The 18,075-nt window shown below is 39.1% G+C and overlaps 1 protein-coding gene across 3 annotated transcripts in view; it reads left to right on the top strand.

Annotated features, from left to right (window-relative positions):
• The first annotated feature begins 1,905 nt into the window (after window positions 1–1,905).
• The window catches only part of TESPA1 (thymocyte expressed, positive selection associated 1), a 40,060-nt gene continuing 23,890 nt past the window's right edge, over window positions 1,906–18,075 (top strand). The window contains exons 1-4 of one of the 3 annotated variants that reach the window (XM_036458237.2): window positions 1,906–2,134; window positions 5,575–5,637; window positions 14,346–14,553; window positions 15,379–15,421. In XM_036458237.2, the coding sequence (XP_036314130.1) occupies window positions 14,391–14,553; window positions 15,379–15,421 (206 nt within the window). In that variant the 5' untranslated portion in view covers window positions 1,906–2,134; window positions 5,575–5,637; window positions 14,346–14,390. Of the gene's footprint in view, window positions 2,135–5,574; window positions 5,638–14,345; window positions 14,554–15,378; window positions 15,422–17,721; window positions 17,799–18,075 lie in introns of those variants that run through there. The other 2 variants (XM_036458235.2, XM_036458238.2) reach the window with 2 other exon arrangements.

Here is an 18,075-nt window from a genome sequence, read left to right as displayed (position 1 = left end):
GGGGAATTGAAAGCATTGTATTAAAGAGCCTTTTAAAATAGCTGCAATTTGTTCTGTATTTGCCCTAAGGTATGCCCTGGACTAAAATTCCTCTATTCTACAGCTTTCGGTCCTTCCTTTAAGTAGATTATCCCCATTTTGCAGACAAGGAAGCAGAGGCCTGAGGTGTTAATTAATGTGCCTGCAACTACAGAGCCAACTAGTGCCAGAGTCTGACTTCAAACTCTGCTCTGTAGAAATACCTTCTGATATTCTCTTGCTACAAAGTCTATGAGCTTACCTGTGCTTATGAAAATGTTAGCATTTTGGCCAGACCAATTGTTTCTTATGCTGAACAGTCCTATGCCTCTGAAGACATTCCGCATCTCTGGTTCTCGAACACAAAATAGCAGGAGCAGCTTTCTACCACTCTGAAAACTAAAATGCCCTACCGTATTGACAAACTCCCTCCAGGAGTGGTGCCCGCCCTAACCCCAACACATTGGAAATTAAGGAACATACTCAATTTCAGAAACCTAGGGTTTAAAAAATATTCAAGCATTCCATTAGTTTAGTGTTTGTAATCAAGTTGTACATAAAATAATAGTGATAAAGAGACCAAAAAGGGCTAGGTTTGTTTTTTTCACTTGTTGACTTTTACATAATTTTCCCTCTTCTCCCCCGCCCCCGAAAAAGCATATATTAAGCACCTACTGTATAGTGGGATATATGTCAGACATTTTCATCCCTACATGAAAATTAGTGTGTGTGTGTGTGTGTGTGTGTTAGAAAATGAGACAGAGAGAATGGTTTTTTTTAACTTATATTATCCTTGAAGGAAATAATGTTTAGAAAACTTAACTTGCTATACAGGAATTTTATTTAGGCTTTTTTCCCACCATACCAAAGCTATAGTGTGGATGTCCAATGAAATTAGCAATCGGAAATGGAATTTTGGCACATGGTAAAAAGAAATCCAAGTGTAATTATAACATATATATATATATATATATATATATATATATATATGAATGAACATGTGAAAATCAGTCACATTAAGCACACTAGAGGTGTGCCTTGTATAATAAATATTGTGATAAACATTTGCAGATAAATGATACAGGGAAGGAAACAGAGTGGGATTAGGAAAGAGAGATAGGACAAAGCTGGGATGGTGCAATATCAAACAAAGGAGAAATCCCATTAGCAGATATTGGAGAAGTGAGGAGAAAGAGAGTCAGTCCTGCTGAATTAGTCAGGGTGGAAGTGATTGAGAATTGTGGAAAACTTTTTGGAGTTTAATAAAGCTTCGCTGACTTGAAAGCAAATAAATTGAAGACATCTCCGGGATATGATGGATTTTTTTTTAATCCAAATGTTAAAGGAGAAGGGAATCGTGTATTTTTTAAGAGGGAAACTTTGAAGTTGTTTGAATGTAAAAACAAAGTGAGAAGAAGTCAACCCCCAAAAAGAAGTGGCTTGTGATGGTATGCGGTATTAGAAAACAAGTTTCTGGGGAATTCGCCAAAGTGTAAAAGGTTTATGAAATATCCATTTTGGCAAAAGAGCCCTCTCAAGTGTGTGGTAGGGCTGTACGCATCTTCTCTGAGAAAAATGGGAGATCATTTTCCAGAAAGAGAGATTTGTCTTCGTTTTCAGAGGCCTCCCCTCCTGAGGACAGAAAGCTTTGTTGGCAGCAGGGGGATGCTAGTGATGTGGCAGGAGGACTTCCCTGCGCGCATATCATTAAAGGGGCTGTACCGTTCCATAATAGGAAAAGATCTGCTGTTCTGGGGGGACCAACGCAGCCTTCTGCAGAGAAGGGCTCACTAGTGGTGAGCTCAGTGCTCGGTCAGATAGTTGGTTCCTCAGTCAGCCTCCTGAGCTAGAGCAAAGGATGTGGCTGGGGTAGGAGGCGGGGACTGTGCTTTTGTGTGTATGTGTGCCTGTGTGTTTTCGTGTGCCTGTGTGTTTTCTCATTTCCGCTTCCCCTTTCAAGCTGGCGGCAACAGCCGTTTAATGAGGACAGAGAGAAAGTGCAATATGCAACATGATACTTTCTCACTCTCCTCCCTGCGATCTCCATGCCTGGGAAAGGGTTGGCCCAGCTCTAACAACTGCTTTGCCTCAAATTCAGCTCTCTACCAGCAAACAGGTGAGTGCAACTTCCACTTTACTTAAAACTATACTGATCTAGGATGATGCTGGGAGACAGGAGAAAACAGGTCAAAGAAACATCAAGCTGTGAAGAAAAGAGGAAAGTCAGGAGAAAAATCTCCCTCATCCCTGACTCCAACCTTAAAAAAAAAAAAAAAAAAAATTCATTATTATGCCTCTTGGAACAGGGACTCCCTTTACACTCTCTTTTTCTTCCCATTACTGGAGAGGTACTATTTTTTGGGTCACAAAGCCTGTATTCCTTTGATGGCCTGAATTAGTATTTAGGAATGTTTCACCTTTCTGACCAGAAGTTTATTTCTATGTCTTGCTGGACTCACTTTGACTATAAATTCTATGTGATTCTCCAGGAGAAAAGTTTCTTAGTTTCTTTGCAGGTCCCATTCTCTGACTATATCAATTTTGTTTTTTGTGGATATGAACTTTCTTCAGAAATCATGGAACAAAGCTATTGAGGATATAAACTAAAACAAGATACATTGGGGTTACCTATGAAGTTACGCAATTGGACAGTACCAGGCCAAATTAACTGGACGGCTCAAGATAGATAACTACCCGTCAGGGTTAGTTTTCAGCTCTACATGTCTGAGATGGATAGATGAATATATTGACTACTTAATGACCTACATAATCCTGGGTGGAGAAGTGTAGATTCTGTACTTCTCCAATATCCTTACCTTAGTGGTGTCCAGGCTGAGAATGTCACCTTGTCTTAGTGGTGTCCAGGCTGAGCATGTCACCACCTATAAGAGTTTTGGGGAGGGTAGAAGAGTGGAAAGATCCACTACACTGGGGTTTTCCCATGCCCCTGCTATGCTACTGAGCTCACTAGTGGGTGGAAGAGAAGGGCTAGGTCCCCAAAACAAAACAAGGACAAGATTTTTAAAAATTTTAAAAAGCCCCACAGGAGTGATCTGATAAGACCATGAGGATTTGGAAGGGTTCCCCAGGGAAGGAACAGTGACTCCATCTACCACCCATGGCCTTGGGACATTCTCGACAGTACATAGTCAGAGGTCAGAAGATTTCAACTTGTGTGTTCAAACTTCAGACTTAACTGTGGTAGTCTTGAGTGATTAGAGAAAGAGATCTGGTATGATTTTCCTAGTAATGTAAAATATTACTAGGAAGAGGGTAAGCCAGGTACATTCTCTATTTCTACATTTTATCAGAGATAACAAGCTGAAGCTATAACGTAGTGGACAGAAAGAGACCTAACAAATGATTTCTTATTCACAGGCACCCCAGGGCAGTTATAAGTTTTTTTTTACAATCATCCTAAGAACACTTGCCCACAACTCCTTTGGCCCTCTGAATGTTAGATGGAATCCAGTGAGGAAGCATTAGGGAGTGGTCATAGAGACCCAACAGTCATTTTTAGTTTCAGATTTATGATTCTTATTCTAATAAAGAATAGAGAGAAAGTTCGGTCCCAGCTCAGATCAATTCACACAGCTACAGTAAAGGAAAAAGATCAGACATTTATTCCCATTTGATAACTAACAGCTCTTTGCCATCTCAAGGACAAGACCAAAGTGGGTATCCTGATACTCACTCTACTCCGTGTCCTACTCATGTCCAGGCCTAATGCAGAAAAGCTTAAACACAGATTTTAAGGAAAAGAGATTGTTCAGATATTGTTGTGGAAAAGAGGGAAGAATAAACATTAATGCATTAGGGAAAGACTTTCAATACCAAGGAAATAGGACTGAAGAATTCAAGATATGAATTCACAGAATGCAGTGATCAAGTAATCTGCTCATTCTCCCTTGTCTCTAGACTAAGGTGTCTGTAAACCAGTCCAAATGGACTGATGTTTCTTTTTTTTTTTTTTTTTAGTATTTAGGGGGAGTTAGTTAAATTTATTGGAGTGACATTGGCTAATAAGATTATTTAGGTTTCAAGTGTGCACTTTTATGATACATGATCTGCATATTATATTGTGTGCCCACTACCCAAAGTCAAACCATCTTCTGTCACCACATATTTGACTCCCTTTATCCCTTACTACTTCCCATCCCCTTTCCTCTGGTAACCACCAGTCTGTTGTCTGTGTCTGTGAATTTTTGTTTGTTTGTTTATTGTTTATTTGTTGCTTTAGTTTTATATCGCACATTGAGTGAAATCATATGGTTCACAACTTTTTCTGTCTGACTTTTTCCTTTAGCGTGCTATTCTCAAGATTCATCCATACTGTTGCAAATGGCAGTATTTCTTTCTTTCTTTTGGCTGAGTAGTTAGTATTTTTTTGTATATATGTATTACACCTTCTTTATCCAATCAACTATTGAAGGACATGTCTTGGAGACCATAAATAATGCTGCATTGAACATAGAGCTGCATATATCTTTGCAAACAAATGTCTTCTAATTTTGTGAGTAGATGCCCAGAAGAAGGATTGCTGTGTTGTATGTTAACTATATTCTTAATTTTTTGAGGACCCTCTGTACTGTTTTCTATAGTGGCTGTACCAGTTTACATTCCCACCAGCAGTGTATGAAGGTTATTTTTCCCCCCACAACCTCTCTAACACTTGTTATCTTATTCTTGATCTCTTTAGTCTATCCAGATGGAAAAAAAAAAAAATGTGTTTCCCAACACTGAGAGCATAGGATTACTTTCTTCCTGTACAACTATATTTCCTGTGAAATTTGTTTGCAAGCCTTTCATAAAACTCATCCATCTTGTGGAAGTAAAAGTAAGAAAAATGCCAAGTAACCGCTCCTTTTTTCCCTGAAATAGGTTGAACTGCTCTCTTAGACCATGAAAGTCCCAGAATGCTCAAATGCTACTCTCAGTAATTTTGGTTCTGATGATCTTACAAACTGCAGTGGCATGAAAGAGAATTTGAAATTAGAAAGATATTTCCTATCTATGAAGCATGTGAGAGGACATTGCAGTTGGGGTGTATTGAATGGGGGGTGAAGGAGGGTAGAGAGTAATCAATCTGGGTTGAGGTAGAGTTTGTACCATCCACAAACAGAAATGTTGGCTGTGCTGGGATTTGACAGCCCTTTGCAATGGCGGTGATGGGTGTCTTGGTTGTGAATGTGCATAATATGCAGAAAGTCTTCTGGGTTCATGGAAACTCCGTTTTCTTTTTCTCCCCTCCCACGCTCGTTTTCATTCTCAGTACCAATTCATAGACACTGCGTGGGGTGTAGGAACGATACAGATAGAAGAAAAGTGAGGTCTGTCTGATACATATCCCTGGGAGGAGGCCCAGAGTGTTAAACAAACACCTGGGGCAGGATCTTGGAAACCAAGAATGGCAGGAGGAAGGCTATTGATATAGAGGAAGAAAGCATACACCTGGAACTCAGAACTTGCAAGTCCCACTTAAAACCGTTAATATTCTACATGACTCCAGATAAGCCTCTCTCTTAACCTCTCTATCTCTTTTTCTTTCTCTTTTAGTTTCCTCAACTGAAAAATGAGTGGCCAGGGTTAGGAGATCTCGCAGATCCCTCTGGACATTAAGTAAGAAGAAGGACCCAGTCATTGCATACTTTTCATCTGTGCTTGACGGCAGCATCCCTTTCTTCCCATCTGGGCTTTACTCCCACTGCTGTATCCTGCTGCCTGCCTGTTCTTTCCTTATTCTTTTCTGCCTTAAAATGCTCCAACCTTAGTAAATGGTTTAGGCTAAGGGAAGATGAGTAATAACAATAGCTACCATTTATTAAGCACTTATTTTCTACATCAGGGACTTAATATACTGCATTGGCAAAAGTAGCCTTACAGTTGTGAGTACACAAAACAGTGTATCTTATATTACTATTTATTAACCATTATTTTCTAAACAAACAGCTATAAACCTTCTTTTACCCCACCCTGTATATTATTCAATTTTAACTCCCAGTAACCCAATGTTTGATATATTACTATCTGTTTTACATATGAAGAAAGTTAGATTTAGAAGGGATAAGTAATTTTACCGAGGATACATGCAGTAAGTAGACAGAACTGTGATTCCAGACAAAACTTATTCTGATTCCATGGCTCATATATGCTCCTTCTACAGTTTTCCTTCTCAAGGGCTGACCATCACGTCTGAGCCTTTTTTAAATGCTCATCCAAACATACGTTTATTGACACATTAGAATTAAATTGTTAAAAGTTAAAGATAAAAACAGAATCTTAAAAGCAGCAAGAAAAAAACAACTAGTTACATATTAAGGGAATGCCCACAAGACTATTAGCTGACTTTTCAACAGAAACTTTGCAGGGCAGAAGGGAGTAGCATGATATATTTAACATGATGAAAGGGAACAACTTATAACCAGGAATAGCAGCAAAATTATCATTCAGAATTGAAGAAGAGATCAAGATTTTCCCAGACTAGCAAAAACTAAAGGAATTTATCATCACTAACCCAGCATTACAAGAAATGTTAAAGGGAATTCTTTAAGTGGAAAAGAAAAGGCTGAAACTAGAAATAAGAAAATGTATGAAAGAAAAAAACAATCTCACTAGTAAAGGCAAACATATATAAAAGGAAGTAGACCACCCACTTATAAATCTAATATGGGAACAATTAAAATTGCAGTAAGTACCTATCTATCAATAATTACTTTAAATGTAAACGAACTAAGTGCTCCATTCAAAAAAAACATAGGGTGGATAAATGGATAAAAAACAAGACCCTTACATATGCTGCCTACATAAGACTCATATCAGGTTGAAAGACACTCACAAACTAAAATGGATGGAAAAGGATATTTCATGAAACTGGAAATGAAAATAAAAAGCAGAGATAGCAATACTTATATCAGACAAACAGACTACAATAAAGGTTGTAGCAAGAGACAAAGAAGGACCCTGGGTGTTTATCTAAAGAAAAACATAACATCAATTCAAAAAGGTATAAGCACCCCTATGTTCACTGAAGCAGTATTTACAATAGCCAGCCATAATATGGAAACAACATAGGTGTTCATCAGTAGATGAATGGACATAGGATAATTGTATATATGTACACACAGTGGAATATTATTCAGCCATGAAAAAGGATGAAATCTTGCCATTGCAGCAATATGGATATACATAGAAGTTATTATACTGTGTGAAATAAGTCAACAAAAGACAAATACTGTATCATTTTATTTATGTGTGGAATCTAAAAAAAAAAAAAAAACTAAACAAATGAACAAACAAAACATAGATACAGAAAAACTGATGATTCCTAGAGGGTGGGAGAATGGGCAAAAATGTAAAGGGGATTAAGAGGTAAATGTTTATTTATTTTTATTTTTAAATATATTTTATTGAATTTTTACAGAGAGGAAGGGAGAGATAGTTAGAAACATTGATGAGAGAGAAACATCGATCTTAAACATCCTCCTGCATACCCCCCACTGGGGGATGTGCCTGCAACCAAGGTATGTGTTCTTGACTAGAATCAAACCTGGGACCTTTCAGTCTGCAGGCTGATGCTCTATCCACTGAGTCAAACCGGTTTTGGCAAGAAGCAAATATTTATAATCATAGCATAAGTCACGGAGATGTAAACGATAGGAGAAGGAATACAACCAATAATATCACAATAATTTTGTATGGTGACAAATGGATACCGGACTTTTTGTGGTGAGCATTGTAAGGTATATAAATGCCAAATCACTATGTAAAACACCTGAAACAAATATAATATTGTACATCAACTATACTTTAATTACAAAGAGCTTTACATTCCAGAATGAAAAAGAAAATCTAATTGACTTGCTCAAAGTCAATTAATTACACACAGTGATTGAAAGGATACCTAAGTTTTCTGATTCCAAGTCAGTGCTCTTTGCACTGCAACCAAACTCCATTGGACATATAGGTGTATGTTTTTGTATGACCTGTTGGAGAAAATATCTCCACGCCCCTCTCTCTATTATAAGGGGCCACAAGACCTCCAAAGGTGCCATCTTGATAGCTGTGTGCAGCTCCATCTTTCAATTCTTTCTAACACTCTCACTGCTAATGTTCTTGTCTGATAATCATTTGCTGCTTCCTCCAGATTTCCACTAAGAATACCCCCTTTCTTATCTCCCAGTAGCACTGCTTCCTGCTGATACCACCAACTAGACAATTCTATTTCTTCCTGCACTTACAGTGTTTCCATATAACACTGCATGAACAGATCTCTACAACACACCTGTGGCAGAAATTGAGGAAAATTCGCTAATTCAATTCCCTGGTCCCACGTCCAGTTTGCGGCAGTTGAAAAGATTAGCATAGATATATCTTGAATATTTTATTTCAGACTTAAGGCCATTGTTGCTTTTTCAAGAGAAGAGGTTATTCAATTCTTACCCAAACTGCTTAGAAAATTATGTCATTTTCAATAGGCAGTAGAGTCCTAAAGTTGTCCTGCCTTCTTGTTGTCCTAACTATAATATTTATTTGTAAACCTTTCTTTGAAACTCTTAAGCATTGAGGATTCTCTTTCCATAGAAATTTTCCTTTAGCTGTTTACATTCAGTAAAACTTTTCTGTTTAGGACAGAGAAACAAGTCAAAATAGTTAAGAAAATACAACTTCTGTTCACAATTATAGGAACTTCCAGAGTAGAAACAAGTCATAGAATAACCCTCACATTCATCTTTTTCTCTAACTTCTAGCCCAAAACTTTTTTGTATGCTTAGTAAACACATGATTATAAGCTTATTGTCCACAGTTTTGAAGCTAACCTCCCTACATGTATTAATGATAATTCTATTAGATGCTGGGCTTCTTTGGGGAATAATCACTTACTAAAATTATTCACTTTATTTAGAGAATAAGTATTTATTAAGCAACTGCTATGAGTTAGATTCTGTTTTAGACATTAGTGAATAATTCAGACAAAAATCTCTGTCCTCGTGTCCTAATCAGAGGAGTAAACAATAAATTAGCATAACAAATAAAATATAAAGTATTTTAGTGATAACAATGAAGAAGAAAATCAAGCAAAAAAGGAACTCAGTAAAAAGTGATTATTAATATAGGCTCTGCAAACCAGGCCTGACTCAACAAACTGAGAAAGGTGGATAAGAGCTGAGTTTTGCAGGTTACGTCCACCAAAGTTGAAGGACATGAGTGGGGATGGAATGAAGAACATGAGAAAAGCCTAAGATTAATATATATATATATATATAAGCATTTTCAAGGGGTAGAGGGGAAATTAGCTTATATGAGTCTGATGAAGTTTCAAAAATGTAGGAAGAATATAGAGTAGATTCATATCACAGAGGATATTGAAAATCAAGTTGAGGCCTCCATCTACCATCTCAGTTAGTGAGATTCTGGCATATACTAAGTTAGAGTGTCCTGATTGAGAAACTGAGACCAAAAAGAGGCATTGCATTTTCAAAAAAACGAAAGGAAGGAAGGAAGGAAGGAAGGAAGGAAGGAAGGAAGGAAGGAAGGAAGGAAGGAAGGAAGGAAGGAAGGAAGGAAGGGAGGGAGGAATACTTGACATCCACACTTTATTAGCAAGTGACAGAATAAAGTGTGGAGGTCAAGTATTTCTCCCTTCCTCCTTTCCCTTCCTTCCTTCCTTTCTTTCTTCCTTCCTTCCTTCCTTCCTTCCTTCCTTCCTTCCTTCCTTCCTTCCTTCTTCCTTCCTTCCTTCTTCCTTCCTTCCTCCTTCCTTTCTTTCATTTTTTTTTTCTTTCTCCCTTCCTGCCTTCCTGCCTTCCTTTTAAATGCCCTTAACCATCAAAATCTTTCTTCTTGTAAGCTATAGAGGTCTTGTGATTTAGGTAACGTTCATTCACTGTGGGAATTAAAGATAATAGGCAAGTCTGGGCTCACTGACAGAAACTCATAAAACATTTTGGAGGAGCAGAACTAACTAGGTAAATAAACTCTGATCGTGGCTTTTCCAATTCTTTCTAGTGACTGTTTCAGCATCTTTTCATCACCTCATAACAGCTCTGACCAAAGGACAAATTATCTCTGCTATACCCTCTTTGTGGCTTCCCTGTGTCAAAAGCATAATTAAATCCTTTAATTTTCCCTAAAAGACACAGGCAGTGGACAAAAGGACAAATGGCCAGAGTTAACAAAGTTTCATCATTTCAACTGCTGTTGTTCTTTGAAGAAAAATATTCTTGGGTTAGACCCGAAGTAAAAGAATTTCAATCAGACAACAGGAATTCTTTTTCTCTGGATAGGTTTTGTCTGTAATAAACAGAGGCTTTCAAAACAATTTTATGGTCCTGGGAAAGTATTGGGTCGGCAGCTAAGTAATTGCGGATTTTTTAAAGAAAATCAAATACAATTTTTTCATGGAACTAAATAACTTTATTCTGTAATGTATTGCCCATTTTGATCAATGACCTTTTGCCATCTTTCAGGCAGCATCATAATCCCACGTTCAAAAAACTTCTGGTTTTTATTAGCAAAAAACTGAATCAGGTACGATTTGACATCATTATCATTATTGAAATTTTTACCATTCAAGGAGTTTTGTAAAGATCGAAACAAAAAGTAATCAGATGGTGCAAGGTCAGGACTATATGGTGGATGTGGCAAAACATCCCAACCAAGCTCCATTAATTTTTGCCGAGTGACCAAAGATGTGTGTGGCCTTGCATTGTCATGATGGAATACAACACCTTTTTGATTTGTCAATTCGGGCCGCTTTTCTTCAACTGCATTGTTTAATTTCATTAGTTGTTCAATGTAGACATCAGAATTGATCGTTCGGTTGGGTGGTAAGAGTTCAAAGTAGACAATTCCTTTGTAATCCCACCAAACTGATAACAAAACCTTCTTTTGATGAATATCAGCTTTTGATGTTGTTTGAGTTGGTTCACCTGGCCTGCTCCACGATCTTTTCCGCTTGATATTGTTGTACACAACCCATTTTTCATCGCCAGTTATCAGTCGTTTTAAAAATGGATCATTTTCATTACGTTTCTTTAGCAAATCGCAGCTGCTAATGCGTTGCGTTAACTGTGATTCTTTCAGTTCGTGAGGAACCCATGTATCGAGTTTTTGAACATAGCCAAGTTGTTTTAAGTGATTTTCAATGCATGTATGTGATACATGAAGCTTCTCTGCAATCTCACGTGTTGTACTGTGACAGTCCGAATTGATTATTGCTTTGATTAGGGCGTCATCAACTTCAACTGGACGACCAGGCGTTTTTCATCTTTGAGTGAAAAATCACCAGAACGAAATTTGGCAAACCAATTTTGACACTGCCGTTCTTTTAAGGCTTCGTCACCATAAACAGCACATAACTTTTTATGAGCTTGCGATGCGTTTTTCCCTTTGCGGAAATAAAAAAGCAAAATATGACGAAAATGTTCCTTTTGATTTTCCATTTTTCAACGAACACCAAACAAAAAGTACAAAACAGATCAAAAAACTTTTTTTACTGATTAACAGCTGAATAGCCAACTATCAAATAACAAAATGTGTTTTACATTTGTACTACGTCTGCAAACCTAAAAATTCAACTGAAGCCATATATGTGTGAAACCCGCAATTACTTAGCTGCCGACCCAATATGTTCTGGTTATTCTCTTCAGAAATAGTAATTTCAGTGCCTAAATTGTTAGATACCTCACTAATGATTTTGTTTTTTTCAGTCTCTGGAAACTGGTACTCTCCTTATTTTTTTCTTTTATTTTTTCTCCTTTTCTCCAACAGTTAAAAGTGTAGCTAAGATAATGAAGGTGTTATGACAGCTCCAGGGAATAGAGGGACAAGGCAGTAGAGAATGATGGTTCCCTTTCCATTGATTTACTATTTTGAGTGTGGCAGGTAGGAGGAGGCAGGAGGACAGAGCATAAGCCAATAAATGTTCTTTCACCTTGAGTTTTTTAAGCTCTATTTGGACAATTAAATGATTCCTCTCTTTGTGGGAGCCTATTCCATGTCCCATGTAGTTCAGGGTTTCAGTTCAGGGTTTGTGTTCTGGAGAAGGCAATACACGAATGAAGAGACTAGAAAAGTACAGTATTAATTTGGCGATATTGGGTGCCAGGCGGGAGCCCACCTCTAGTGGGAGGACTACACACTGCTCTGGCCTTTCTATTCCTTTTTACTGAGACTATGGGGAAACACCCATAGCCCCTGGGCAGGAAATTCCAATAACAGACATTTACATAAGACAACACAGGTGGAGACTGCTTCAGCTAACAATGTTTCAACTAAGCAGTGAGCAAACTAGCTCTGACCTTTCAGAGCAATGAACTAATAATGTTTCAACTAAACAGTGTGTAAACTAGCTCTGACCATTCAGAGCAATGAAGTTCGTTGACAATTATCACTTTTCGGCATCTCTTCTTTCTTCTTCTTTGAATAAATGGCTAGCACTATCAGAATGAATCTTTTGGAAAAATACAGAGGAGTTGGTTAGGTAGTGCTAAAAGAAATATAAACACACTAGAGGCCCAGTGCATGGATTCATGCACCAGTGGGGTCTCTCAGCCTGGCCTGTGCCCTCTTGTAATCCAGGACCCCTCAGGGAATGTAGTAGTGGCAGGCAGCTGGGGAGGAGCCTGAGCCCGGGCCAGGTGCTACACCATTCCTGCTCATCCTGGCCCCACTGCACCTGCTGCCGCCTAGTAGCATGCTGCCACGGAAGTGGGAGAGGCTCGCACCACCACAGCTGTGCTCGCCAGCCGTGAGCCCAGCATCTGGCACCTGTTGGTCAGCTGAGCAGCACTCCTGCTATGGGAGTGCACTGACCACCAGGGGTCAGCTCCCGCATTAAGAGTCTGCCCCCCTGGTGGTCAGTGCACATCATAGTGGCTGGTCAAACAGTCCACCAGTCAAATGGCCGACCAGTCTCTTAGGGTTTTATGTATATACTCGTGACCTGGTGCATGGATTCATGCACATTAAAAGTTAATTAATTAGAAGGTGACAGGCAGGGCAGGACTGGGGGAGAAGGGCCAGACATGTCCTGGAGCCAACCTCCTGCAGTTCCTCCCTGGTCAGCAGCACCTGAGTGGCTCCATGGCTCAAAAGGCATCTGCGAAGTGAGTGGGACCCTCCAGCAGGTGGGGTCCCTTGGCCTGGCCTTTGGAGATCAGGCTGAAATTGGCTCTCTGACATCCCCCGAGCGGTCCTGGAGTGCAAGAGGGCACTTTGCAAAGTTGCTGTTGTACAGAGTATGGAATGCAAAAGCAAGTGTGCAGTAAACCAGATATAGGGCTCCTGCAACAACATAACCCATGGTTGAAGGTGGAATCACATGACCCAGCAAGGAATCAGGCTCCCTCCTCTCTGGTTTTGGGGTGCATCACCTGAGAACCATCCCTGCCAAGTTACTGCACCTCACCAGCTCCTGTGCTGAGCGTCTGACCCCTGGTGGTCAGTGTGCATCATAACAACCCATCTGATGATGGAGGGAAGGACACTTAGCATATTAGCCTTTTATATATGTAGATAGATTGATGAACTAGGGAATTAATTTACAGCTATGGAGAAACCCAAGTTCACAAAGTCAAAAGTGATGACCCTGAAGGTGGTGACTGCTAATTGCTTAAGGCAAGATCTCCTTGTTATTTTTATTGAGAGACCCCCTCCCCACCCCCCCGCCCAAAGAGGTATCCTATGCGGACCCCCTAATATCTAAAAGAGGAAACAAAATAAAGCAAATTCAGAATAACTGCAGTTAGGATGATGGTGTCCTATTTGTGAGACCTTAGAAAAGAGGTTCAACTTTTGAGATCTGAGACTTCTTCATATACCTTTATGAGGGTCAAGTAAAGTGAATTTTACAAATTGAAAATCTGTAGATATTTTAATGTCAGTGGAAGATTCTGAGACAAAATCCTTAAGGATTAAAGAAAAATGTTTTTTCTGATACACAATTTCAGCTAGCATGAGAAGTAGCAATACTTTAAGCAGGAAGAGCTTTTTTAATGCTCCTTAAATCATATGATGTTTTAAATTTCTAGGCTTGCTGATTTGAAAGGGTTTAAATTGTTCAGAGAACTTTCTTTCTTTCTTTCTATCTTCCTTCCTTCCTTCCTTCCTTCCTTCCTTCCTTCCTTCCTTCCTTCCTTTCTTCCCTCCTTTCTTCCTTCCTTTTTTTTAGGATGGAGGAAGGGCTAGACATCTCCTTTCTCCTCCCTAATGGGCTGAGGGGTCATGCTCTTTTATGCAGATCTGGGAAGATGGGAGGTCGGGAGATAACCCGGAGAGGTGGTTTCTGGGTAGAGGATGAGGGATTATTATTGTGCTTCAACCCGCAGGGCAGCCTCACTGTGACAGGAGACCCTGAAGTCTAAACCAGGGTCATGGAGGGCTCTGTGCTGAGCCCCACATCCTGGGAGAAGAGACGAGCCTGGCTCCGCCAGAGCCGCCACTGGCAGACCCAGGTCCTGGAAGAGGAGGCTGCAGCTGCCCTGCAGGATGTCCCAGATCCAGAGCCTGCCAGCCTGGATGATGTTTTCCAGGAAGGTAAGAAGCCGTCAGACATCAAGCAGACTTCCCGTCTGTCTTTGGTAGGAAAAATGTGGCGACAGGCACAGACCTGCAGCGTGGGCAGTGGGTCCCTTGTTTAGGCTAGGGCGTCAGGGAGGCTCATTTTGACTGGCCTAAATAAGTTTAAAAGAAGAACGGCAAAGTAATACAATGTATGAATTATGTGAAATGGAGGCAGGCATGGGATTGGGAAACAGGAAGAGGCACAGTTTTGCATCATCCTGAGAAGCTGCCCGTAGGACCTGAGGCCAGAGTTCTCTGTAAATGTTTTGGGGTGTTTATTTTGTGTAACAAGGTTACGCAACCCGAATGCCCGGACTCTGGCCACAACTTTGTCACCAACAAACTATGAGATCTTTAGCAAATCATTCACTGCTCTAAGACTTATTTGAATAATTTGAATAGTAACAGTACCTTTTCTATATGCCTCTCAGAGCTTCTTTGAGGTTCAAATGAGATTACAGCCATGAGAGGGGAGAAAATCTTATATAAATAAACCCATCCTTATTTATTTAGTAGGAAACACAATTGCAATGTTGTGCTCTTTTTGTTTTATTTAATTGTGTTTTTTAAGGGGAAGGATCCACCCCGATTCCCAAACCGTGGGGGAAAGAGAGCCGTGGGCTTGATATACTGTGCATTTTCCAGATTCCTGAAAGGAAAGGGACAGGGGGGCAGAGAGAAGAAATATCCATTTTTACACTTTGGCTTGTATAAGGATAAACTTGAGAATGGGGTGAGTTGTAGGGAGGGGGTCTGATTTCCTTCTGTTCTCAATGATCTGACATCTGATTTTCCTAGGGAATCCAATCACTAAGATTGAGGACTGGCTTCAGGACTGTGGGTAAGTGCTGGAGATTTAGTGGGATTGAACACAGCTGATGGATGGGTATGCTAATAGGCACTGGCCCATGGAAACTCAGAAACAGGAAAATGGGTTTGAATTGGGGCTAATGTTTAGAAGTTTGGTTAAGGGAACAGGGGAGTAAAAGAGTTTGAGTGAGTGTGGGCATCTCTTGGATGAAATTAATTTATGGTGGCGTTCTGGAAATATAGGCTGGGTCTGGTCAAAAGCCAAGAATGATGGGAATCTGCAGCTTTGGGGAATGGCTGGGCTGAGTTCCAGGACCCTTCTTTACTGCTTCTCCCTTAGACAGAAGTCTAACACTGTAACAAAAGAGGTTAGAAACCTAATTGTTCTTATGACAGGGGTTGTCACTATATTGTTAATTTTTACTGCAGAACATAGGACAAAGAGCTAAGAGTTTACTCCAGTCATTCAAAGCAGTAAAGAATGGGAGCAAGTACTTCAATGCCCCTTCAAGGCAAAAAGTATTATGTCTTTCCTCTGGTTTGATTACTGGGCATGGCCTCTAGTTTGATCCCTCTCTCTCTCTCTCTAAAATAAATAAAATATTTTTTTCTTTTTTTAATATATTTTATTGATTTTTTTACAGAGAGAAAGGAAGAGGAAAAGAGAGTTAGAAACATCGATGAAAGAGAAACATCAATCAGCTGCCTCCTGCACATCTCCCACTGGGGTTGTGCCCACAACCATGATACGTGCCCTTGACCGGAATTGAACCTGGGACCTTTCAGTCTGCAGGCCGACGCTCTATCTACTGAGTCAAACCGGTTTCAGCAATAAATTTTTTTTTAAAAACTCTTTAAAATATGAGACCCCCACACCCATCAGCTTGAACCATTTTAGGCTCAGTCTTCTCAGAAACAGAAGGGAAGCTTCTGTGACCTATTTAAGCCTGATGATTTGTGTGATAATGAATTCTCAGAATTTATAACTCCTGACTGTGCATTATTTCCCCTACAGGAATGGTTCAAGTTTTATGTAGCCTTTATTTTAAACTAATCTATTAACATATACAAAAACCCATCCTTGCTTATTTGGTAGGAAATAGATAGCACTGAATAGCCCAAGGTTGTTTATTTCAACTATAATATGACCCAGAAGTTAATGCCAAGAATGATTTATTTTGTGTTTTTATTGTTTACAAAACATATCATCCTTATAATCCTAATCTGGTTCACAACTCAATGACTTAAAAGTAATCAAAATATAGAGAAGCAAAGTGAATGTAGGGATGAGGACATTTGCACATTTTGTTGTGTCCTAAGATTTAAAATGCTTCACTAGGCCCTCGCTGGTTTGGCTCAGTGGATAAAAGGTCAGCCTGCGGACTAAAGGGACCCAGGTTCAATTTTGGTCAAGAGCGCATGCCCAGGTTGCAGCTGCATTCCCAGTGTGGGGCATGCAGAAGGCAGCCAATCAATGATTCTCTCCCATCATTGATGTTTCTTTCATTCTCCCCTCTTCCTTCCTCTCTGAAATCAATAAAAATATATTTTTAAAAATGCTTCACCAGATTTGTAAAAGAGAACCAGTTGTCTCAGTTAATGAGATGTTAACTCATTAACTATTATTTTATCAATTCACATCAACAATTATTAACTGTGCATTTTGCTAACTGTCTGATTGTCTAAATGTTCTAGAGGGATGCCAACTAGTTTAAAATGTGCTGCTTGGCTTCAAAAACACTATATTTTACTTGAAAAGAATAAACTCACAGAAATATAAGATTGTAAACTTCAGAAATCACCTTTCCCCACCTGTATTCTACAAAGATAAACCCTGATACAAAACATATGCTGAAAATGTAGCCTGGTAGTGGAAAAACTCCAAGGTTGGAGCCTAATTTTTTTTTTCTTTTTGCTAATTGTCTGTGTAAACAAACAACTGAAATTCTTTCCATCTCAATTTCCTCACCTATAAAGTGGAGAACTAGAATAATAATTTCAAAAGTTTTCAAAGATTTAAATGACATGATATATATACAAGAGCTGTTTGCTCTGTAGTAATATGTGAGTGGTAAGGCTTCTAAAGTAGGAGCTTTATGCTACTTTAAAATGTCATGGGGGTGGCCACATTTGACCATATGGGGGCAGCCATCTTGTGTGTTGGAGTGATGGTCAATTTGCAAATAATTCTTTTATTAGATAGGATATATTCACCTCTTTATCAGAAAAATATGTCCAGATGTGATTAGCTCCAGGATAGTGGTTACCTCAAGAAAGGAAGAAAGTAGGAAGGAATAGGGAATAAAATGAGACTAATTATATCTTCAACATTTTATTTTTTATTAACAGATATGAAGCAAATATGACAAAATGTTTACATGTGTGAAGATAGGGTGTCAGGTGCAAGAGTATCTGTCACATTTTCTTTACTTTCTTTACTCTGCGTTGAAAAAAATTCAATATTTAAACTGCAAAAAGGCCACAAGGAAGTCTGTTATTAGCAAGCTTACATTTTTCTTTGGAAAAGGAATTATTAGGTTCTTAAAATATTTTCAATATTCTCTATTTTCTAGTCCTCCCAAATAAGTTTGTAATAGTTTTAATTACATGGGAAATGCTAGTGAGGCAATACTTGATTTTGATAATAGGCAATAAAGAAGATGGGATGAAATGTATTCTAAATAT

The sequence above is a fragment of the Pipistrellus kuhlii genome, unplaced genomic scaffold (assembly GCF_014108245.1).
Source record: "Pipistrellus kuhlii isolate mPipKuh1 unplaced genomic scaffold, mPipKuh1.p scaffold_m20_p_3, whole genome shotgun sequence".
In the NCBI taxonomy this organism is placed as follows: Eukaryota; Metazoa; Chordata; class Mammalia; order Chiroptera; family Vespertilionidae; genus Pipistrellus; species Pipistrellus kuhlii.
The sequence above is the reverse complement of the archived record's forward strand: the minus strand, read 5'-3'. Positions and strand labels throughout refer to the sequence as shown.